The sequence below is a fragment of the Neoarius graeffei genome, chromosome 19 (genome assembly GCF_027579695.1).
Source record: "Neoarius graeffei isolate fNeoGra1 chromosome 19, fNeoGra1.pri, whole genome shotgun sequence".
Lineage (NCBI taxonomy): Eukaryota > Metazoa > Chordata > Actinopteri > Siluriformes > Ariidae > Neoarius > Neoarius graeffei.
In genome coordinates this window covers 37,178,694-37,196,405 of record NC_083587.1, presented here as the reverse complement: position 1 = coordinate 37,196,405, position 17,712 = coordinate 37,178,694, and the positions used below count along the sequence as shown (strand labels likewise).

General features: G+C 38.6%; 1 protein-coding gene across 1 annotated transcript in view; it reads right to left on the bottom strand.

Moving 5' to 3' along the window:
• The window catches only part of pou6f2 (POU class 6 homeobox 2), a 173,634-nt gene that overhangs the window by 120,401 nt on the left and 35,521 nt on the right, over nucleotides 1-17,712 (bottom strand). Inside the window, exon 2 of the mRNA XM_060900036.1 lies at nucleotides 14,455-14,552. Within this exon, the coding sequence (XP_060756019.1) occupies nucleotides 14,455-14,552 (98 nt within the window). The remainder of the gene's footprint in view (nucleotides 1-14,454; nucleotides 14,553-17,712) is intronic.

The window sequence follows — 17,712 nt, the reverse complement described above, 5'->3', positions numbered from 1 at the left end:
AACTGGTGACTCTAAATTGACCGTAGGTGTGAATGTGAGTGTGAATGGTTGTCTTTGTCTATGTGTCAGCCCTGTGATGACCTGGCGACTTGTCCAGGGTGTACCCCGCCTTTCGCCCGTAGTCAGCTGGGATAGGCTCCAGCTTGCCTGTGACCCTGTAGAACAGGATAAAGCGGCTACAGATAATGGGATGAGATGAGATTCCAGCACGAAACCTGCCTCAGAATATTATTAGGCATCTATACTTTCATATACCATTCATCTCCAGTGTATTTAGAAGTCCCAAATATTAAATAGTTCAGGATGTCGTGTACCAAATCTGGTAGCTGGTTTGCTGAACACTTTTCAAGTGGAATAAATACATTTGTGGGTAAAGTAAGAAGAACAATCCTTTATTTTTGTCACATGTACACTCAAGCACAGCGAAATTCCTCCTCTGCATTTAAACTATCTGAAGCTGTGAATGTGCATACACAGAGAGAGAGAGAGAGAGAGAGAGAGAGAGAGAGCAGTGAGCAGAATAAATAAAAACATTTATGGGTAAGTTATATGGATCTGTGTTGCCTGCATGTTTCAGCTTTTGGATGTAACGCTACCTGCTGGTGTAATCTAAATTTTTAATTGGCACAATATCATCCATGCATTGCCATCTTGGTGTGACACAGTTCCATATTTATGCTAATTAGTTAAAGCTCTTCGCATTCAAAAAAAAAAGCTCCTCACGTTCGGCTATTTCCGTAGCACCATACTGTTTACCACAAGAGCTAGGAAAACGGTCCCAAAACAGAGAAAAATGAACCTCAGCACATCAAAATGATCACATCTTGTCCGCATGATATTGTTCTTGCAAGGCATAGGAAAATGCCATGCACAATCAAAAAAAATTTAAAATTTCAGATGATTTTGCAGTCAGCACCTTCAAATTATTTAAACATTACCCTAAACTAGCAAGCAAATGTATTTGTGACACATATGAAAGAATGACACAAGGTACAGTAAGGGTTTGAAACTCATGGGTTTGACAACCATGAGTCTTATCATCACCTCTTCTCTCCACAGCTCAGTGTTTGCTCTTACATGTGTCATGTAATAATCATTGATTAATTCAGGGAGTTTTATCTCTTGACTTCTCAATTATTTTTCATTAGATTATTCAAAGATTGTAAAACATTTTCTTTCCCGCTACCATCACTACAAAAGTATAAGCGTATCATGGGGAATTTTACAGCTCTGTTTACAAACTGAATGAATGAGACATGAACATTTTGCCACAGTGCAAAGTTATTCAGCAACGTGATCAAAGAAATTGAGCAAATCATGCCAAGTGAGAAAATTAGCAAGGTTTTAAGCATTATCTTTAGACAGACTGATTGTTTTTACCACCCTGTTTGTTTCCTAATTTCCTTACCTAAGTGTCAGTGATGCAATGCACTCTCTAAACCACAGGTTCCCAATCCTGGTCCTGGAGTACCCTCTGTCCTGCACATCTGAGCGTTTTTCCTTCTCTAGCAAACCCACTTCACTTCAACTCAGGAAGCACTGTTAATCAGCTGATTAGTTCAGTAAGGTCTGTCATAGCAGAGAAAGCCTAAACAGTAGGTTCTCCTGGACCAGCAGCTGTTTCATGATTTCCATAAATTTTTCTTCCCTAACGTACACGACCAGACCAAAAACAAGGCGTCATGTCTTCCCTGGTTCTGTTCTTACCTATTTTCTGCTCCATGTGTCACTTTCAGGATAATGGATTTCCAATTTTCTTATGTTGTCTATGCTATTTGTTTGACTTGTTCGCTAAATAGCAACATCTCTTGCTTGTTTCCCCCTTGTCTTTTTGTCTATTTTATTCCTTTCCATTTCCCTTTGCAAAGATTAGTCGTGATTTTAGCCTGCAATACTCAGTGTTGTTTTTGTATTATTCCTCATTTCTAGTTACCTTGTGCTTGTGCATCCTTGGCCTACTGTTTGTGTATTCATTCATTCTTGGTACCACTTATCCATTGAGGGTTGCAGGTGAGCTGGGCCAATGCCAGCTGAGATTGGGTGACAGGCATTTCTTTGGCATACATGTCAACCTTTGGTCAATCAAACCTGTATAACCAACCTCCAAAATCCGTATTTCCCTTATAAAATCCTTATAAGATGCAAATTAAAATAATTTACCTAAAATTTGAATGATAATTAACAATGATATATCCAAGTTACTTTTTATTCAATATTAATAACAATAACCTTCAGAATGAATACAAAGCTCCAATGTTTGACAAAAACACAAAGTGTCACTCTAATGTTCTGAATTGTACTCCATGACAGCTTTTTTTAGCAGTCTGCACCAATACCTCACGAGGCTGCATGTCACAGCAAGTGTCTGTGTTGATCTTGCCGGAGTGCCCATTCAGAATCTTTTCAGTCGCTAGTGAAAGTCACTCAGGTGGAAATACACTTTTCAAACAAAATGTTACTTCCCGGTTGGCGGGATTCTCCCAATGCGGTGCGCGCATGATCAAAAGTGGAACGAAGTCTCGCTACCACAAGATAACGCACGATTTCATAAGACTCTTTACTGGCTGTCTGTGCTTTCTGTAGTGTACAGTACGTTTGTAAAAGTTATGCGCTCTTTTATCATCGTGGGAATTGATTATAGCTGTAAATAAATATTGAAGTTTTTTTAAAGAATCCGTATAACTTTATTTGTACGCCCGTATACTACGTTTATTGAATCAAATCCGTATAAAATACGGACATTCCGTATAGGTTGACATATATGCTTTGGAGAGCGAGAAGAAACTGGAGGACCCAGAGAAAACCCACAGAGGAATGAGGAAACATGCAAACTGGCAACTCTTAAATGACTGGGGCACAGAAAGACCCTGGTTTGACCAGTAGGTTCAAACCCAGAACCTTCTTGCTGTGAGGTGACAGCAATGGTGCTAACCATTGCATGTTTATGGATCATCCTAATTTAACTCTGTCTGCACGGACTGTGAATACAGGTTGAATTTGGCGTAATAAACTTATAGCTGAGTTTACACATATGAGTCCTGCTTTTAGCTTTTAGTCTTGTGGGCTATTGGACAAGAAAATAAAGAAGCTCTTCCTCATTAATGAGTAAGTTCACACTCAATTTTCAACATATTTTGTACCAACAGTGGACATTTTAATATTTTTGGAGATGTGCACTGAGCAGATCATTAAATAATAAATGGCACTATTTTCTTAGACAGGCCTAGTTTCTCTCTCATTCCTAACAGAGTGAAATAAAATGATTCCAAGTTCCTGTGTGTGGCATAATTCAAACACTTCTGGTTTCAGTGAATAAAAAACACACTTGATCTTGACTGGACCATCAAAATGGCCTTCATCAGTCTTTTCAAATGGATTAGGTAAAGAAACATGGAATAGTTAGAGCCACTAACTGTAGTACATACTGAACCATGTAGACAAGGACAGACTGCTATATTCTTTGGCATCATTGCATGAATAGATTCTTCTATAGCCTTGATTGACAGAGTCTGTGAAATGTCACGATAAAGCACTCCATGCTGGCAATAACCAATGTTAACTGGAAATTTTCAAAATGAGAGATCTTTAGAAATGTTTTACAGAACTGATAATAATTGAGGGAATGGACTTATACATTCATTTATCTCTCCAGCCTGTATCTTACTCACCCAGTTAGTTAAATTTGCCAATTGTTAGCTTGTTTTCTAATCAGCCCCTTCTTTGTTCCACAAAAGTTTCAAGATTGGACCTGAACCTTGGCTGAGCACTTAACAAAATTCTCTTTAAAATGGAGCAGCATCACATTTGAATACACTTTGCCTGATAACACCTACATATACCTACAAAGTTGAGATAACTGACATAAACCTACAAACATTTCTAAAGGTTTAATCTAAAAAAAATAAAATCAGCTGCCTTAAAGCATATTTTATCCATCCTGATGTGACATCGACATACTGTACCTTATTCAAGTGATGCAGTCAGAAGGTTGTGGTATAATATTTGCCAGGCTGATTTACATTAGAAGGCCATAGGAACAGTACATTAACAGTATGTCAGAGCCAGATAAAAGTAGTAATGAGGCAGTTATTTAGTCATTGTTACATAGTGAAAGTTTTAACAGTGACAATCATTGCACTAAAATTATTTTAATTTACTAAATATCATATATTTACCCTGAGTTACTGGTAGCAGAGATGTTTCTGCAATTACTATTTACAACATTCTTGCTGTCATGTTTATTTACAGTAATGCAGGTTGTACCATGTTGTTGAAAGAGTAAAAAACTGAATTTTTACAAGACTGCACACTGATAACAGTAGATTATTATATAAAACAATCATTGCTGCAATTTTTTCCTGAAATTGATTTAACTTAATAAATCAAAACAATAGAATGTAATAAAAATGGCTTTAGTTAATGCAATCGTTCCATTTCATTTTACAAGAAACAATCTTATTTTGTAATATTTAAGTTTATCTAATAATGCAAATAAGTGAAGATAAATAATGCAGGTTAGCACTGTCACCTCACAACAAGAAGGTTCTGGGTTCAAGCCCAGTGGCCGACAGGGGCCTTTCTGTGTGGAGTTTGCATGTTCTCCCCGTGTCTGTGTGGGTTTCCTCTGGGTGCTCCGGTTTCCCCCACAGTCCAAAGACATGCAGGTTAAGCTAAGTGGTGGCGCTAAATTGACCGTAGGTGTGAATGTGAGTGTGAATGGTTGTTTGTCTCTATGGTGGTGTTTACATTAGACCGTATCCGTATTGTTGTCGTTGCGGATGCACTGTCCGTGCACATTAAAACGCCGGGAAACGACTCCACAGGCGGAACAGTCTGAATCCGCCAGGGCCCACGTATTCAACCCAGTACGTATCTGATCCGGTGCTGTGTAAACATTGAGGAACGAGGATACGCAGTGCTGAGCTCTAGCTGACGTCGTCATTGGACAACGTCACTGTGACATCCACCTTCCTGATTCGCTGGCGTTGGTCATGCCACGTTGGTCATGTGACGCGACTGCTGAAAAACCTTCTCCTCTTTAGTCCCAATGACACGGCGTCCCTGATTTCCATAAAGAACTTCAAATTTTGATTCTTATGCTCTCTCACTCTCTCACACTCTTTCGCTCGCTTGCTCTCTCTCGCTCTCTCCTCTTTCTCACACTCTCTTGCTCAGCCTCTCTCTCTCACTCCCTCACTCAATCTCTCACACACTTTATGTGCTTGCAAGTGGTGAGTGACTTGCGCATGCCCGATATGCACTGGGATCATGTGACGTGCCGTCTAATTAGTCATGTGATTAGTGTATCCATGTATTGGTGTTGCTGTGTGCACGGGGAACGGTTTTGTTGCGGGCACAGAAATTTTGTGTGTGTACGCGAATCGTTTTAAAAACGTTAATCTGATGATCCGCTGATTCGAAATAATGTAAACAGGGCCTATGTGTCAGCCCTGCGATTATTTGGCGACTTGTCCAGGGTGTACCCCGCCTTTCACCCATAGTCACCTGGGATAGGCTCCAGCTTGCCCACGACCCTGCACAGGATAAGCAGTTATGGATAATGGATGGATGTATAAATAATGCAATGAATGAAAATCTTAATAAACCGATCCAGGTATCTAGCATATAGGTACAGTGGTGCTTGAAAGTTTGTGAACCCTTTAGAATTTTCTATATTTCTGCATAAATATGAGCTAAAACATCATCAGATTTTCACACAAGTACTAAAAGTAGATAAAGAGAACCCAGTTAAACAAATGAGACAAAAATATTATAGTTGGTCATTTATTTATTGAGGAAAATGATCCAATATTACATATCTGTGAGTGGCAAAAGTATGTGAACCTTTGCTTTCAGTATCTGGTGTGACCCCCTTGTGCAGCAATAACTGCAACTAAACGTTTGCGGTAACTGTTGATCAGTCCTGCACACCGGCTTGGAGGAATTTTAGCCCATTCCTCCGTACAGAACAGCTTCAAATCTGGGATGCTGGTGGATTTCCTCACATGAACTGCTCGCTTAAGGTCCTTCCACAACATTTCTATTGGATTAAGGTCAGGACTTTGACTTGGCCATTCCAAAACATTAACTTTATTCTTCTTTAACCATTCTTTGGTAGAACGACTTGTGTCCTTAGGGTCGTTGTCCTGCTGCATGACGCACCTTCTCTTGAGATTCAGTTCATGGACAGATGTCCTGACATTTTCCTTTAGAATTCGCTGGTATAATTCAGAATTCATTGTTCCATCAATGATGGCAAGCCGTCCTGGCCCAGATGCAGCAAAACAGGCCCAAACCATGATACTACCTCCACCATGTTTCACAGATGGGATAAGGTTCTTATGCTGGAATGCAGTGTTTTCCTTTCTCCAAACATAATGCTTCTCATTTAAACTAAAAAGTTCTATTTTGGTCTCATCCGTCCACAAAACATTTTTCCAATAACCTTCTGACTTGTCCACATGAGCTTTACCAAACTGCAGATGAGCAGCAATGTTATTTTTGGAGAGCAGTGGCTTTCTTCTTGCAACCCTGCCATGCACACCATTGTTGTTCAGTGTTCTCCTGATGGTGGACTCATGAACATTAACATTAGCCAATGTGAGAGAGGCCTTCAGTTGCTTAGAAGTTACTCTGGGGTCCTTTGTGACCTCGCCGACTATTACACGCCTTGCTCTTGGAGTGATCTTTGTTGGTCGACCACTCCTGGCGAGGGTAACAATGGTCTTGAATTTCCTCCATTTGTACACAATCTGTCTGACTGTGGATTGGTGGAGTCCAAACTCTTTAGAGATGGTTTTGTAACCTTTTCCAGCCTGATGAGCATCAACAGCACTTTTTCTGAAGTCCTCAGAAATCTCCTTTGTTCGTGCCATGATACACTTCCACAAACATGTGTTGTGAAGATCAGACTTTGATAGATCCCCGTTCTTTAAATAAAACAGGTTGCCCACTCACACCTGACTGTCATCCCATTGATTGAAAACACCTGACTCTAATTTCACCTTCAAATGAACTGCTAATCCTAGAGGTTCACATACTTTTGCCACTCACAGATATGTAATATCAGATCATTTTCCTCAATAAATAAATGACCAAGTATAATATTTTTGTCTCATTTGTTTAACTGGGTTCTCTTTATCTACTTTTAGAACTTGTGTGAAAATCTGATGATGTTTTAGGTCATATTTATGCAGAAATATAGAAAATTCTAAAGGGTTCACAAACTTTCAAGCACCACTGTATAAGACATCAAATTACACAAGAGACAGCTAAAAATGAACAATGAAATGAATGTTCATAGAATCGTTGAATCATAGCCATGAAAATTACAGAAAAAAATGCAAGAAGAAAAGGTATATGGTTTACCTATCTGGCTAAAATATCAGGTTAGCTTGCAAGGGTTTGCTACCTAGCTAGGCTAATATTACCTCACATTTCCTACATTTATGTCTTATATTTATGTTTTTGTGTTGTTGCATGATCTTTCATTTCGATAAATATTTTCCCAGAATACTAGATGCATTACAGTACCAAACTCTAAAACATTTTAAAATTATTGTCATGTAGTACTATGTATATAGTTCTCTAGCCGATTGAATTGAACTTAATTTTATTATTTATAGCAGTGTTTCTCAACCACTGGGCTGCGGCCCATTAGTGGGCCATGAAGCGCCATCTAGTGGGCCACAACATTTTTTTCAAGTTTGAAGCCAAATACTAAATAGTTCAGGATGTCGTAGTGTCCCAAATCCGGTAGCTGCTTTGCCATATACTTCTCAAGTGGAACAAATACATTTGTGGGTAAATTAAGAAGAACAAGTCTTTTTTTTTGTCACATTTAACCCGTGCGCACGCACACACACGCACACACAGCAAGAGAGAGAGAGACAGCGACAGAGAGACAGAGAGAGAAAAAGCACAGAGGGTAGAATAAATAAATATGTTTGTGGGTAAATTATATGGATCTGTGATGCCTGCTGGAAGAGAAGAGCATGGAGGAGTGAGAATCGAGCGGCTGTGGTTTGTTTACACCCGATACTAAAACTTGTAGTGTCCTAGCAACCTTCTCAAAGACGTGTACAAAAGCCCAGAAACTCCTCCCTACCCGGGCAAAAATGATAGATTTATCTTGTAGTGTCCTGATCCCCAGATCTTTAATCCAGCCACATATAAAAAGTTGCACTCCTCCATGCTCTTCCAGGTTTTCATCTGTGTGTCCGTATAGAACTATATCTGCAGCACCAGGTAGTTTGAGATGTTGGGGAACTCAATGGATGGATAATTTTCCAACTCATAATGAATGAATGAATAACTTTATTTAAACACGATAAGTTGATCAACAGAGCTGGTGGGGTTGTGCATTTACAGATGCAAATAGTTACGAATACAAAAGACTAAAAATAAATACAATCCGTAAAAAAAACCTAAATCTGATGATTATCTGTTAATTATCTTCACATTAAGTTAATTAAAAGTATCCATAACTATTGTCTTTGTATTTAGTTCTGGCTACAATAGGATTAAAATGTATCCTACTAATGTCAAATTTAGCGAGTACATTTTTCTTTCATAGGAAAAATCCTTCTTTGTTAGCGTGTAAGGCTCTAGCCCATTGAGTGGTTTCTATATCCACTTCTTTTGAGTGTACTTCTTGGTTTTAATAACTTGCTTGTTTGCTGGACACAAACATGGCAATAGGGTCATTCCATGCCAAATCAACAAATATCTGACAAATTTATGCTCGACCATCTCAGATTTCAATGAAATTTGGAGGGCTCAGAGATACTATTAAAAGAAGTTAATCCCCAAAATTTGAGCTTCCTATCTCCAACGGTTTCGGAGATACAGGCATTTGAATTTTTCGATTTTTTTGCATTTTGCTCAAAACATACATATTTCAAAGTGCAATATAATCTTTATTATGCAAGATAGAAACCTAAAATTTTGCACAGAGAGACTCAATGTCTTGTACTACAAGCTTCAACTTAGAATTTCAATGGTCATTGTATATTAGATGGTGATTTTAACAAGGAAATTAAAAAGACAAATTTGCATTTTTTGCATTTTTAACTCATTCTGGAAGCTTGCCTGTGGCAGTAATGCTTAAACTAAGAATGTTATTCAAATCTGCACAGAAATATCTACCAATTTCAGTTTTACCAAGTCTCCACTATTCCTCGTTTGTCTGTAATAGGGTTTTGAAATTCGCCAATTTCTAAAACAAGCGATTTTCGGTAGCATGGATTCCAATGTGGGACAGCAGTTAGGAACTTGTAAATTTTTTTCAGTAATCTCCTAGACCCATATTTTATATTTCCAAGTTTTTGTTCTGTGTCTCTCAAGTATTTCTGAGCTACAGGTGTTTAAATAATCCATTTTTTCCAAATTTGAATTTATATTATTTCCATTTTATTGATGATTAAGGACTGATAAATACAACTAAATGATTTGTATAGATAAGGAAACATTTTACTTGTGTTCATGTCACAGAAATATGGTTTTAAAAATATTATCATTTTGAAATAAGCTAATATATGAACATTTCACATTTTTCAGTATATATATATATATATATATATATATAAAAACTAAAGAAGTCAGTCATTTTTCATATAAATCACTTAACTTACAATTTCTGTTGTATGTTAGTTTATGGCAGTCAGAATCTTTCTTTAGTCCAATTCCTATAGAACAGGGAGGAAGTTCAGCCATTTCTAGATGTCTAAGAACAAACTCATTAATACTGATCTCAAATTGAAAGCAACTACAATTAAATTCCCTAGTCAACTATTCAAAATATCCAATCCTTGCAAAGAAACACATTCAGTTAATAACATTGGTAAATTTTCTCAGTGCTCTGTATTACAATGTATTTAATATAATCCAAGCAATATAATGTTATCTGAACAAGTATGCAGTTTACAGACTCTAAAACTATAAGATATGAGCCACCTGTTCTGGTATCAAAGGTCACCTATTGTGCTGTGTTGATATGGATAAGGCTGGCTGTTGACTGGTACACAATAGCTGGTCATTGATTGCTAATGTTACACAGTCTTAGATTAAAATCAATTTACAAATAATTAATACTGAGCATTAATTGAAATTTTATTTAAAATTGAGGAAGAAACATGTCTCCTAACCTACTTGAGCCTTATTGAAGCATTTATTAACCTTCAAATATCAGTTATATGAAAATATATAAAAAATTCAAATTTGGTGAAAATGTATTTTTTAAACCCCTGTAGTTTAAAAATACTTGAGAGACACAGAACAAAAATTTGGAAATATAAAATATGGGTCTTGGGGATTACTGAAAAAAATTTACAAGTTCCTAACTGCTATCCCACATTGGATTTCTTGCTACTGAAAATGGCATGTTTTAGAAATCGGCGAATTTCAAAACCCTATTACAGACAAACGAGGAATAGTGGAGACTTGGTAAAACTGAAATTGGTAGATATTTCTGTGTAGATTTGAATAACATTCTTAGTTTAAGCATTACTGCCACAGGCAAGCTTCCAGAATGAGTTAAAAATGCAAAAAATGCAAATTTGTCTTTTTAATTTCCTTGTTAAAATCACCATCTAATATACAATGACCATTGAAATTCTAAGTTGAAGCTTGTAGTACAAGACATTGAGTCTCTCTGTGCAAAATTTTAGGTTTCTATCTTGCATAATAAAGATTATATTGCACTTTGAAATATGTATGTTTTGAGCAAAAAACAAAAACAATCGAAAAATTCAAATGCCTGTATCTCTGAAACTATTGGTGATAGGAAGCTCAAGTTTTGGGGATTAACTTCTTTTAATAGTATCTCTGAGCCCTCCAAATATCATTGAAATCTGAGATGGTCGAGCATAACCTCTTGTTGATTTGGCATGGAATGACCCAATAAGTTCTTGTGTTAATGGACCAGATTCCACTTTTGGATCATTAATCCCTTTTGGCTGAGAATGCCCTGCATGCATGGTTTGGCTTTTGGCACATCCATACAGTTTTAAATACCGTACAAGACCTGCAATTAAAAACAGTTTGCTTTTATTGCGTTTATTTAATTCCTGGGCTCCCATCTGTAACAGGGAGCAATGTCGCATCCCATTAATACACTTTACAATAGATTATTATATTCTAATAGAATAGATCTCATCTCATTATCTCTAGTCGCTTTATCCTGTTCTACAGGGTCGCAGGCAAGCTGGAGCCTATCCCAGCTGACTATGGGTGAAAGGCGGGGTACACCCTGGACAAGTCGCCAGGTCATCACAGGGCTGACACAGAGACACAGACAACCATTCACACTCACATTCACACCTACGGTCAATTTAGAGTCACCAGTTAACCTAACCTGCATGTCTTTGGACTGTGGAGGAAACCGGAGCACCCGGAGGAAACCCACGCGGACACGGGGAGAACATGCAAACTCCACACAGAAAGGCCCTCGCCGGCCACAGGGCTCGAACCCGGACCTTCTTGCTGTGAGGCGACAGTGCTAACCACTACACCACCGTGCCGCCCTAATAGAATAGATGAGCCAAAATAATTGGGGATCTTTTTTTAATGGGCTCCAACTTGTTACGAGTATGAATAGGTGGGCCTCAAAGCAGAAAAGGTCGAGAACCCCGGATTTATAGGATTTTTCTGATTAACTGTGGCAGTACCATCACACTGTAATGACAGAGTTACTGTATGTACACCCATAAATCAGAGTGCATTTGGGTTTGATGCTTGATATCCTGTAATCCTTTTTCACATGCCAGAAGTACAGTGAGCTACAAAGTAAGCTGTCGTAAAGCTCTAAAGTAACTCAACCCAGAAAGTGTCGAAACACATCACTATTTCAACAAAAATCTGTTTCTACATAAAACAAATAAATAAAAGCAGCCTAAAACAATTTGGAATATTTAGGTTTATGCGAGTTGTCATGAAGGGTCTATGCACATGCTGTATTAATATAAAAAGCGTGTGCATAAATATGTACATTTTTCTCTAATTGTGTTCATGTTCAGCTCAGCATGTTTATTCACTACTGTTTTTTCTTTATAACTGCAAAATCTAACAAAGTCAATTCTGCATTCTGGAGTTAACTCTAAAGTTGCTTTAATTATTAATCAAGCATCTGAAGCATAATGTTCATGATAATGACTGACAGTGTTTCAGGCAATGAATCTTCCATCATACAAGATGTTTGTTTTGGTTTTTCATGTTAAACTCTCCCATTTTTCATGAGCACATCCTCTATTAGGAGGAACCCAAGGACCCAGAGCTGCCTGGCAGGGGAAGCTGCTGAGAGATTACCCACAATCACACTGATGGCAGGTCTGTGTCACTGCACTGAGGAGAGAGAGAGAGAGAGAGAGAGAGAGAGAGAGAGAGAGAGAGACTCACGTAGGGCTAACTGCCCTCTTACGGATCTAGCTCTGTAATGGCAGAATGCACAAGATCCGACAGAGAAGTGAGAATCCATCAAAACATATTGATTCCGAAACAGAGGAATTGGCTGTGGCAAGAGGACAAGAGACCAGTGTGGCTGAAAGATGTTTGTTTTGGCACTATGACCTTGACAGGGCTCATATTTTAGAGCAAGACTCTAGTGTGTGGGATATAGCGTTACTCGACCTTTATGATTCTCCCCGTTTCTTGTTGATTTCCCATCTGTACCAGCTTTCACTGAAGAAAGTGCTTAATTGAAAATATGGCTACTGTGTGAAAATATTAGTCAAAACAATACTTGGGTGAAAGCTGAACACTTGAAAGTATTTCAAAATTTAAATGAATAGATAGATAGATAGATAGATAGATAGATAGATAGATAGATAGATAGATAGATAGATAGATAGATAGATAGATAGATAGATAGATAGATAGATAGATAGTAATAATAATGGCGGCACAGTGGTGTAGTGGTTAGCGCTGTCGCCTCACAGCAAGAAGGTCTGGGTTCGAGCCCCGTGGCCGGCGAGGGCCTTTCTGTGCGGAGTTTGCATGTTCTCCCCGTGTCCGCGTGGGTTTCCTCCGGGTGCTCCGGTTTCCCCCACAGTCCAAAGACATGCAGGTTAGGTTAACTGGTGACTCTAAATTGACCGTAGGTGTGAATGTGAGTGTGAATGGTTGTCTGTGTCTATGTGTCAGCCCTGTGATGACCTGGCGACTTGTCCAGGGTGTACCCCGCCTTTCGCCCATAGTCAGCTGGGATAGGCTCCAGCTTGCCTGCGACCCTGTAGAACAGGATAAAGCAGCTAGAGATAATGATGAGATGAATAATAATAATAATAGTGGTTAGCATGTCCGCCTCTTGACCGGGAGATCGCAAGTTCTACTGGCGGTCGGGTCATACCAAAGACCATCATAAAAATGGTACCTACTGCCATCTGGCGAGGCACGCTGCAATACAGATGCGAGTGGGGAGTCAAACTCTCGCAGTTACCAGAGGACCAGCCCCCCACTGTAATCCTAGCTATGTAATAGGTGAGAGGCTGATGGCTACAGAAACGGAGATCGGCACCACCCAATGTGCCTGTGGTGTGGGAAGGACTTTAGACTTTTATTAGTAGTAGTAGTAGTAGTAGTAGTAGTAGTATTAATAATAATAATAATAATAATAATAATAATAATAATAATAATAATAAGTATAGGTAATCGTATGGAGCAAAGTAAAATTAAGGATTAATTTCACAAGTGATTTCGAAGTTTCGAAACTTTGAAATCACGAGTGAAATTGATCTTTAATTTTACGAGGAACCATACGATTACTTATTTATAATACAGTATATAGGGCCAAATTCATACTTCAGAAGCCATTCAAGTTCACAACATTTGTCATTCACGTTTTCTGAACCAATCAGGGCGCAAGACTATCTTGCACGTTTGAATCAGTTTCTAAAGCGTCTTTCATCATGACACAAAAAAACTGCGATAGCACCTTGTCTAAGTCACAGCATTCATATGCCACTAGAGAGTCGTTTATTTGTCTTTCTGTGGCCCATTTCTTAAACACGGAAAGCCAAAAATTCGTACTTTTTTTGGTATTTTCATTTTCGCTTGCAGCTTTCAACTGGTTTATCATTTCTTCGTCAAATATAGCGAAACGCGGCATTGCTGAGTCGGCAGAGTCAGCCATTTTGTTGACAAAATTCGCTAATTTTTGTAACCGTAACCAAGCAACGAACTAGCCAATAGCATTTCAGAAATACGGCCCCGTGTTAAGGAAAAAAGCCCTCCTTGATTGACCAATCAGAATTGAGTAATTTGGCCCTATGTATAATAATAATAATAATAATAATAATAATAATAATAATAATAATAATTACAAGACACTCAGCCAAACATATATTCCCCCATAAACTTATCATATATATTAAGTGGCATGTGAAAAATGTGTGTGTGTGTGTGTGTGTGTGTGAGAGAGAGAGAGAGAGAGAGAGAGAGAGAGAGAGAGAGAATTGTTACCTGTGGTCCAACAGGGTATGCTGGATGGGGCTGACACATGTGACCCTGCTCAGACGGGCTACTGCTTGCATCTGACTGGACTGAACCACCTCTGCCACCTAACAGAGTAGAGAGAGAGAGAGAGAGAGAGACAGACAGACAGACAGACAGACAGACAGACAGACAGTTACTTCTGTACTCAAATCAAATTTACAAATTCCATTATGATCCCATTTGCTTCCCATTTCTGCTTTCCTTCTCTTGCAAGAAACGCACATATACAGGCAGAGTCATGCTGTTATGACAGAAAGCCACACTGTAAGTGTTGTAGTAAAGTGGTTTATCAAAACATTCAGCCGTAAACACACACACACACACACACACACACACACTGGTAGTGCTGCCCACAGATCATCGCATCCCTTTATTCCTCTCATTCCTCTGTGTTTAGCAATTTACTTAGCCGAGTATACATCCATTAAAAAAAAAAACTTTTTTTATTCTTAAAATTCCAAGTCACACCATTTATGTATTCCTACTTGCTTATTTAAGTTTAGAAAGTGTAATTTCATGCATACGGCATAGAACGGTCTCGAGTAAAGCAGCACTGCCTTATATTAGTCACAGCAAGCTTATTTTTCATGGGGTACTTTACAGTTTTACACAACAGACTTGACAATAAATGACCCTGGTTACAAAGTTTTTACTCTGAATTTTTAGTGTCATAGAAAAATGCACCAGCAAGGACACAAACACACAGAACTGCACATAGAAATAAAGTGTCTATGCTTTACTTGGGAGCTCTTGTGTGTGAAAACATGAGGAGTGAGAGTATTATTTTAATACGACCAATAAAACCTTGTAGCTATGAATGTCCTTGTGCCATACATAAGGACTTCAGTTAGTCCACTTGGGTGACACTGAATCATTTCAATATTTAAAGCACATGCTTCTGAGGATTAACAAAACACTCACAGTGGTAAGAGTAGCACTTTACAAGAATCCTGCATCCTGCATGACACAGCTGAACATGCCATACTCCTGTCATGCCTGATGTCATATCAGCTGATGTCTCATTATATAACAGAGTAATCTTAATATTATGTATAATGGTATAATAGGTGTCATAATGTTTATCGTATGCGACAGCATACTGTATGTCATATAACAATTTTACGCTAAATATGCTCTATTTACCATGGTGCTTAAGACAGATGTTATTATACAATTGTCATAACTGATGATATCTTCTCCAACAAGATGAAAATCGCTCTGCATTATTTTAGTAATACAAATAGAAATCCCACATCATCAGAGATCACCTGCCCTTATTTTATTTCTATATAGCACTTTTAACAATGGACATTATCACAAAGCAGCTTTGCCAAAATCCAGATGTAGATTTATATTTAGATCACTAAATATAACCAGCAAACCAGAAATGACAGTAGCAAGGAAAAATCCAGTGACACAACGTGAGAAAGAAACATTGCGAAGAATCAGATTCTTATGTTAAATCAAGAAAATGACAAAAAAAAAGTATCATCAACATTATGATGCATTGCTATGACAGTTATGACAAACATATGTACACACAGATCTGACACTTTGCAAGGAACAAAATATGATGTCATGAATACTGGCCAAGTCAGTTTCCTAAATGCAAAAGTCGTACCCCCCCCCCCCCCCCCCATTTTTTCATATAAACTCTGTTATAGATTTCTATTTTATGACTTCTGCATTATCGAGTCAGTACAAAAACATTTTAGAGTTCTAAACATTCATTTTCCAATAGAAAATTAAACATTACAGGAAAAAAAATGTTTGTATCTGAGCAGCATATTATATAAAAGATGACTTTTCAGATTAAAAAAGAAAACAATGAAGGCTAGGGCGGCACGGTGGTGTAGTGGTTAGCGCTGTCGCCTCACAGCAAGAAGGTCCGGGTTCGAGCCCCGTGGCCGGCGAGGGCCTTTCTGTGCGGAGTTTGCATGTTCTCCCTGTGTCCGCGTGGGTTTCCTCCGGGTGCTCCGGTTTCCCCCACAATCCAAAGACATGCAGGTTAGGTTAACTGGTGACTCTAAATTGACCGTAGGTGTGAATGTGAGTGTGAATGGTTGTCTGTGTCTAAGTGTCAGCCCTGTGATGACCTGGCGACTTGTCCAGGGTGTACCCCGCCTTTCGCCCGTAGTCAGCTGGGATAGGCTCCAGCTTGCCTGCGACCCTGTAGAACAGGATAAAGCGCCTAGAGATAATGAGATGAGATGAATGAGACAATGAAGGCTACTGGGTTTTGGTGCAAAATGAAGAAGCGAGTGTGACAGTCAAAGTGTCCAGAAGAACTGTGGCTGGTTCTGTAAGATGCTCAGTAAAACCTACATCTCATTTCCGCATAAAACAGCACTTATTGTACCCGAGACTACTTTTTTTTTTTTTAAAGCAAAGGGCCATCTCACACCAAATATTGACTTTGTTTCATTTATTATGGCTGACTGCTGTTTATAGTATTTTTTAATGTTGAAACATTTCATTTCATTATTTTTTAAACCATTTTTGGTCTACAGTGTTTCTTTACATGTGCTTAAGACGTTTGCACAGTACTGTACATGCAAACATATATTTTTTTTCCAAATGAATATAAATGTAGTGGGGGAAACTGTGTGTGATTGTTGATGTCCAAAACAATTTGTGTTTGTGCATTACACTAGATATTTTCTAGGAAATCTGTAGAGCCATTACTGAAGCACACTGCACTTACTCCCTGAAATTGTGCCAAATATACAGTAACAGGTTGAAATTGTGGGTTTTTGCCCTATTTTCCCAGTTTTTTTTATGAAACATGAATGACTTTAATATAAAATGAACACTGTTTTAAAGTCCATTCACAACACACACACACAAACAAAAAAAAGGGCACAGCTAAACTTGTTCAGGGATCACCGTGGTAACACAGACCACAATTAGGGATGGACATAGAAGGGTAGAGACCTACTGTCCCTGGGCACCCTAATCTTCTCCGCATACTGATCAGATCTAATAATGAGAGTAAGTAATCAGGCTACACACACATACACAGCCCAAAGACATGCAGGTTCGGTTAACGTGGGGTGGCCTTGGGCTGAGGTGCCCTTGAGCAAGGTACCAAACCCCTGACTGCTCCCCGGGCGCTGTAGTGTGGCTGCCCACTGCTCTGGGGGTGTGTGCGTGTGTTCACTGCTTCAGATGGGTTAAATGCAGAGGATGAATTTCACTGTACTTGAAATGTGTATGTGACGAATA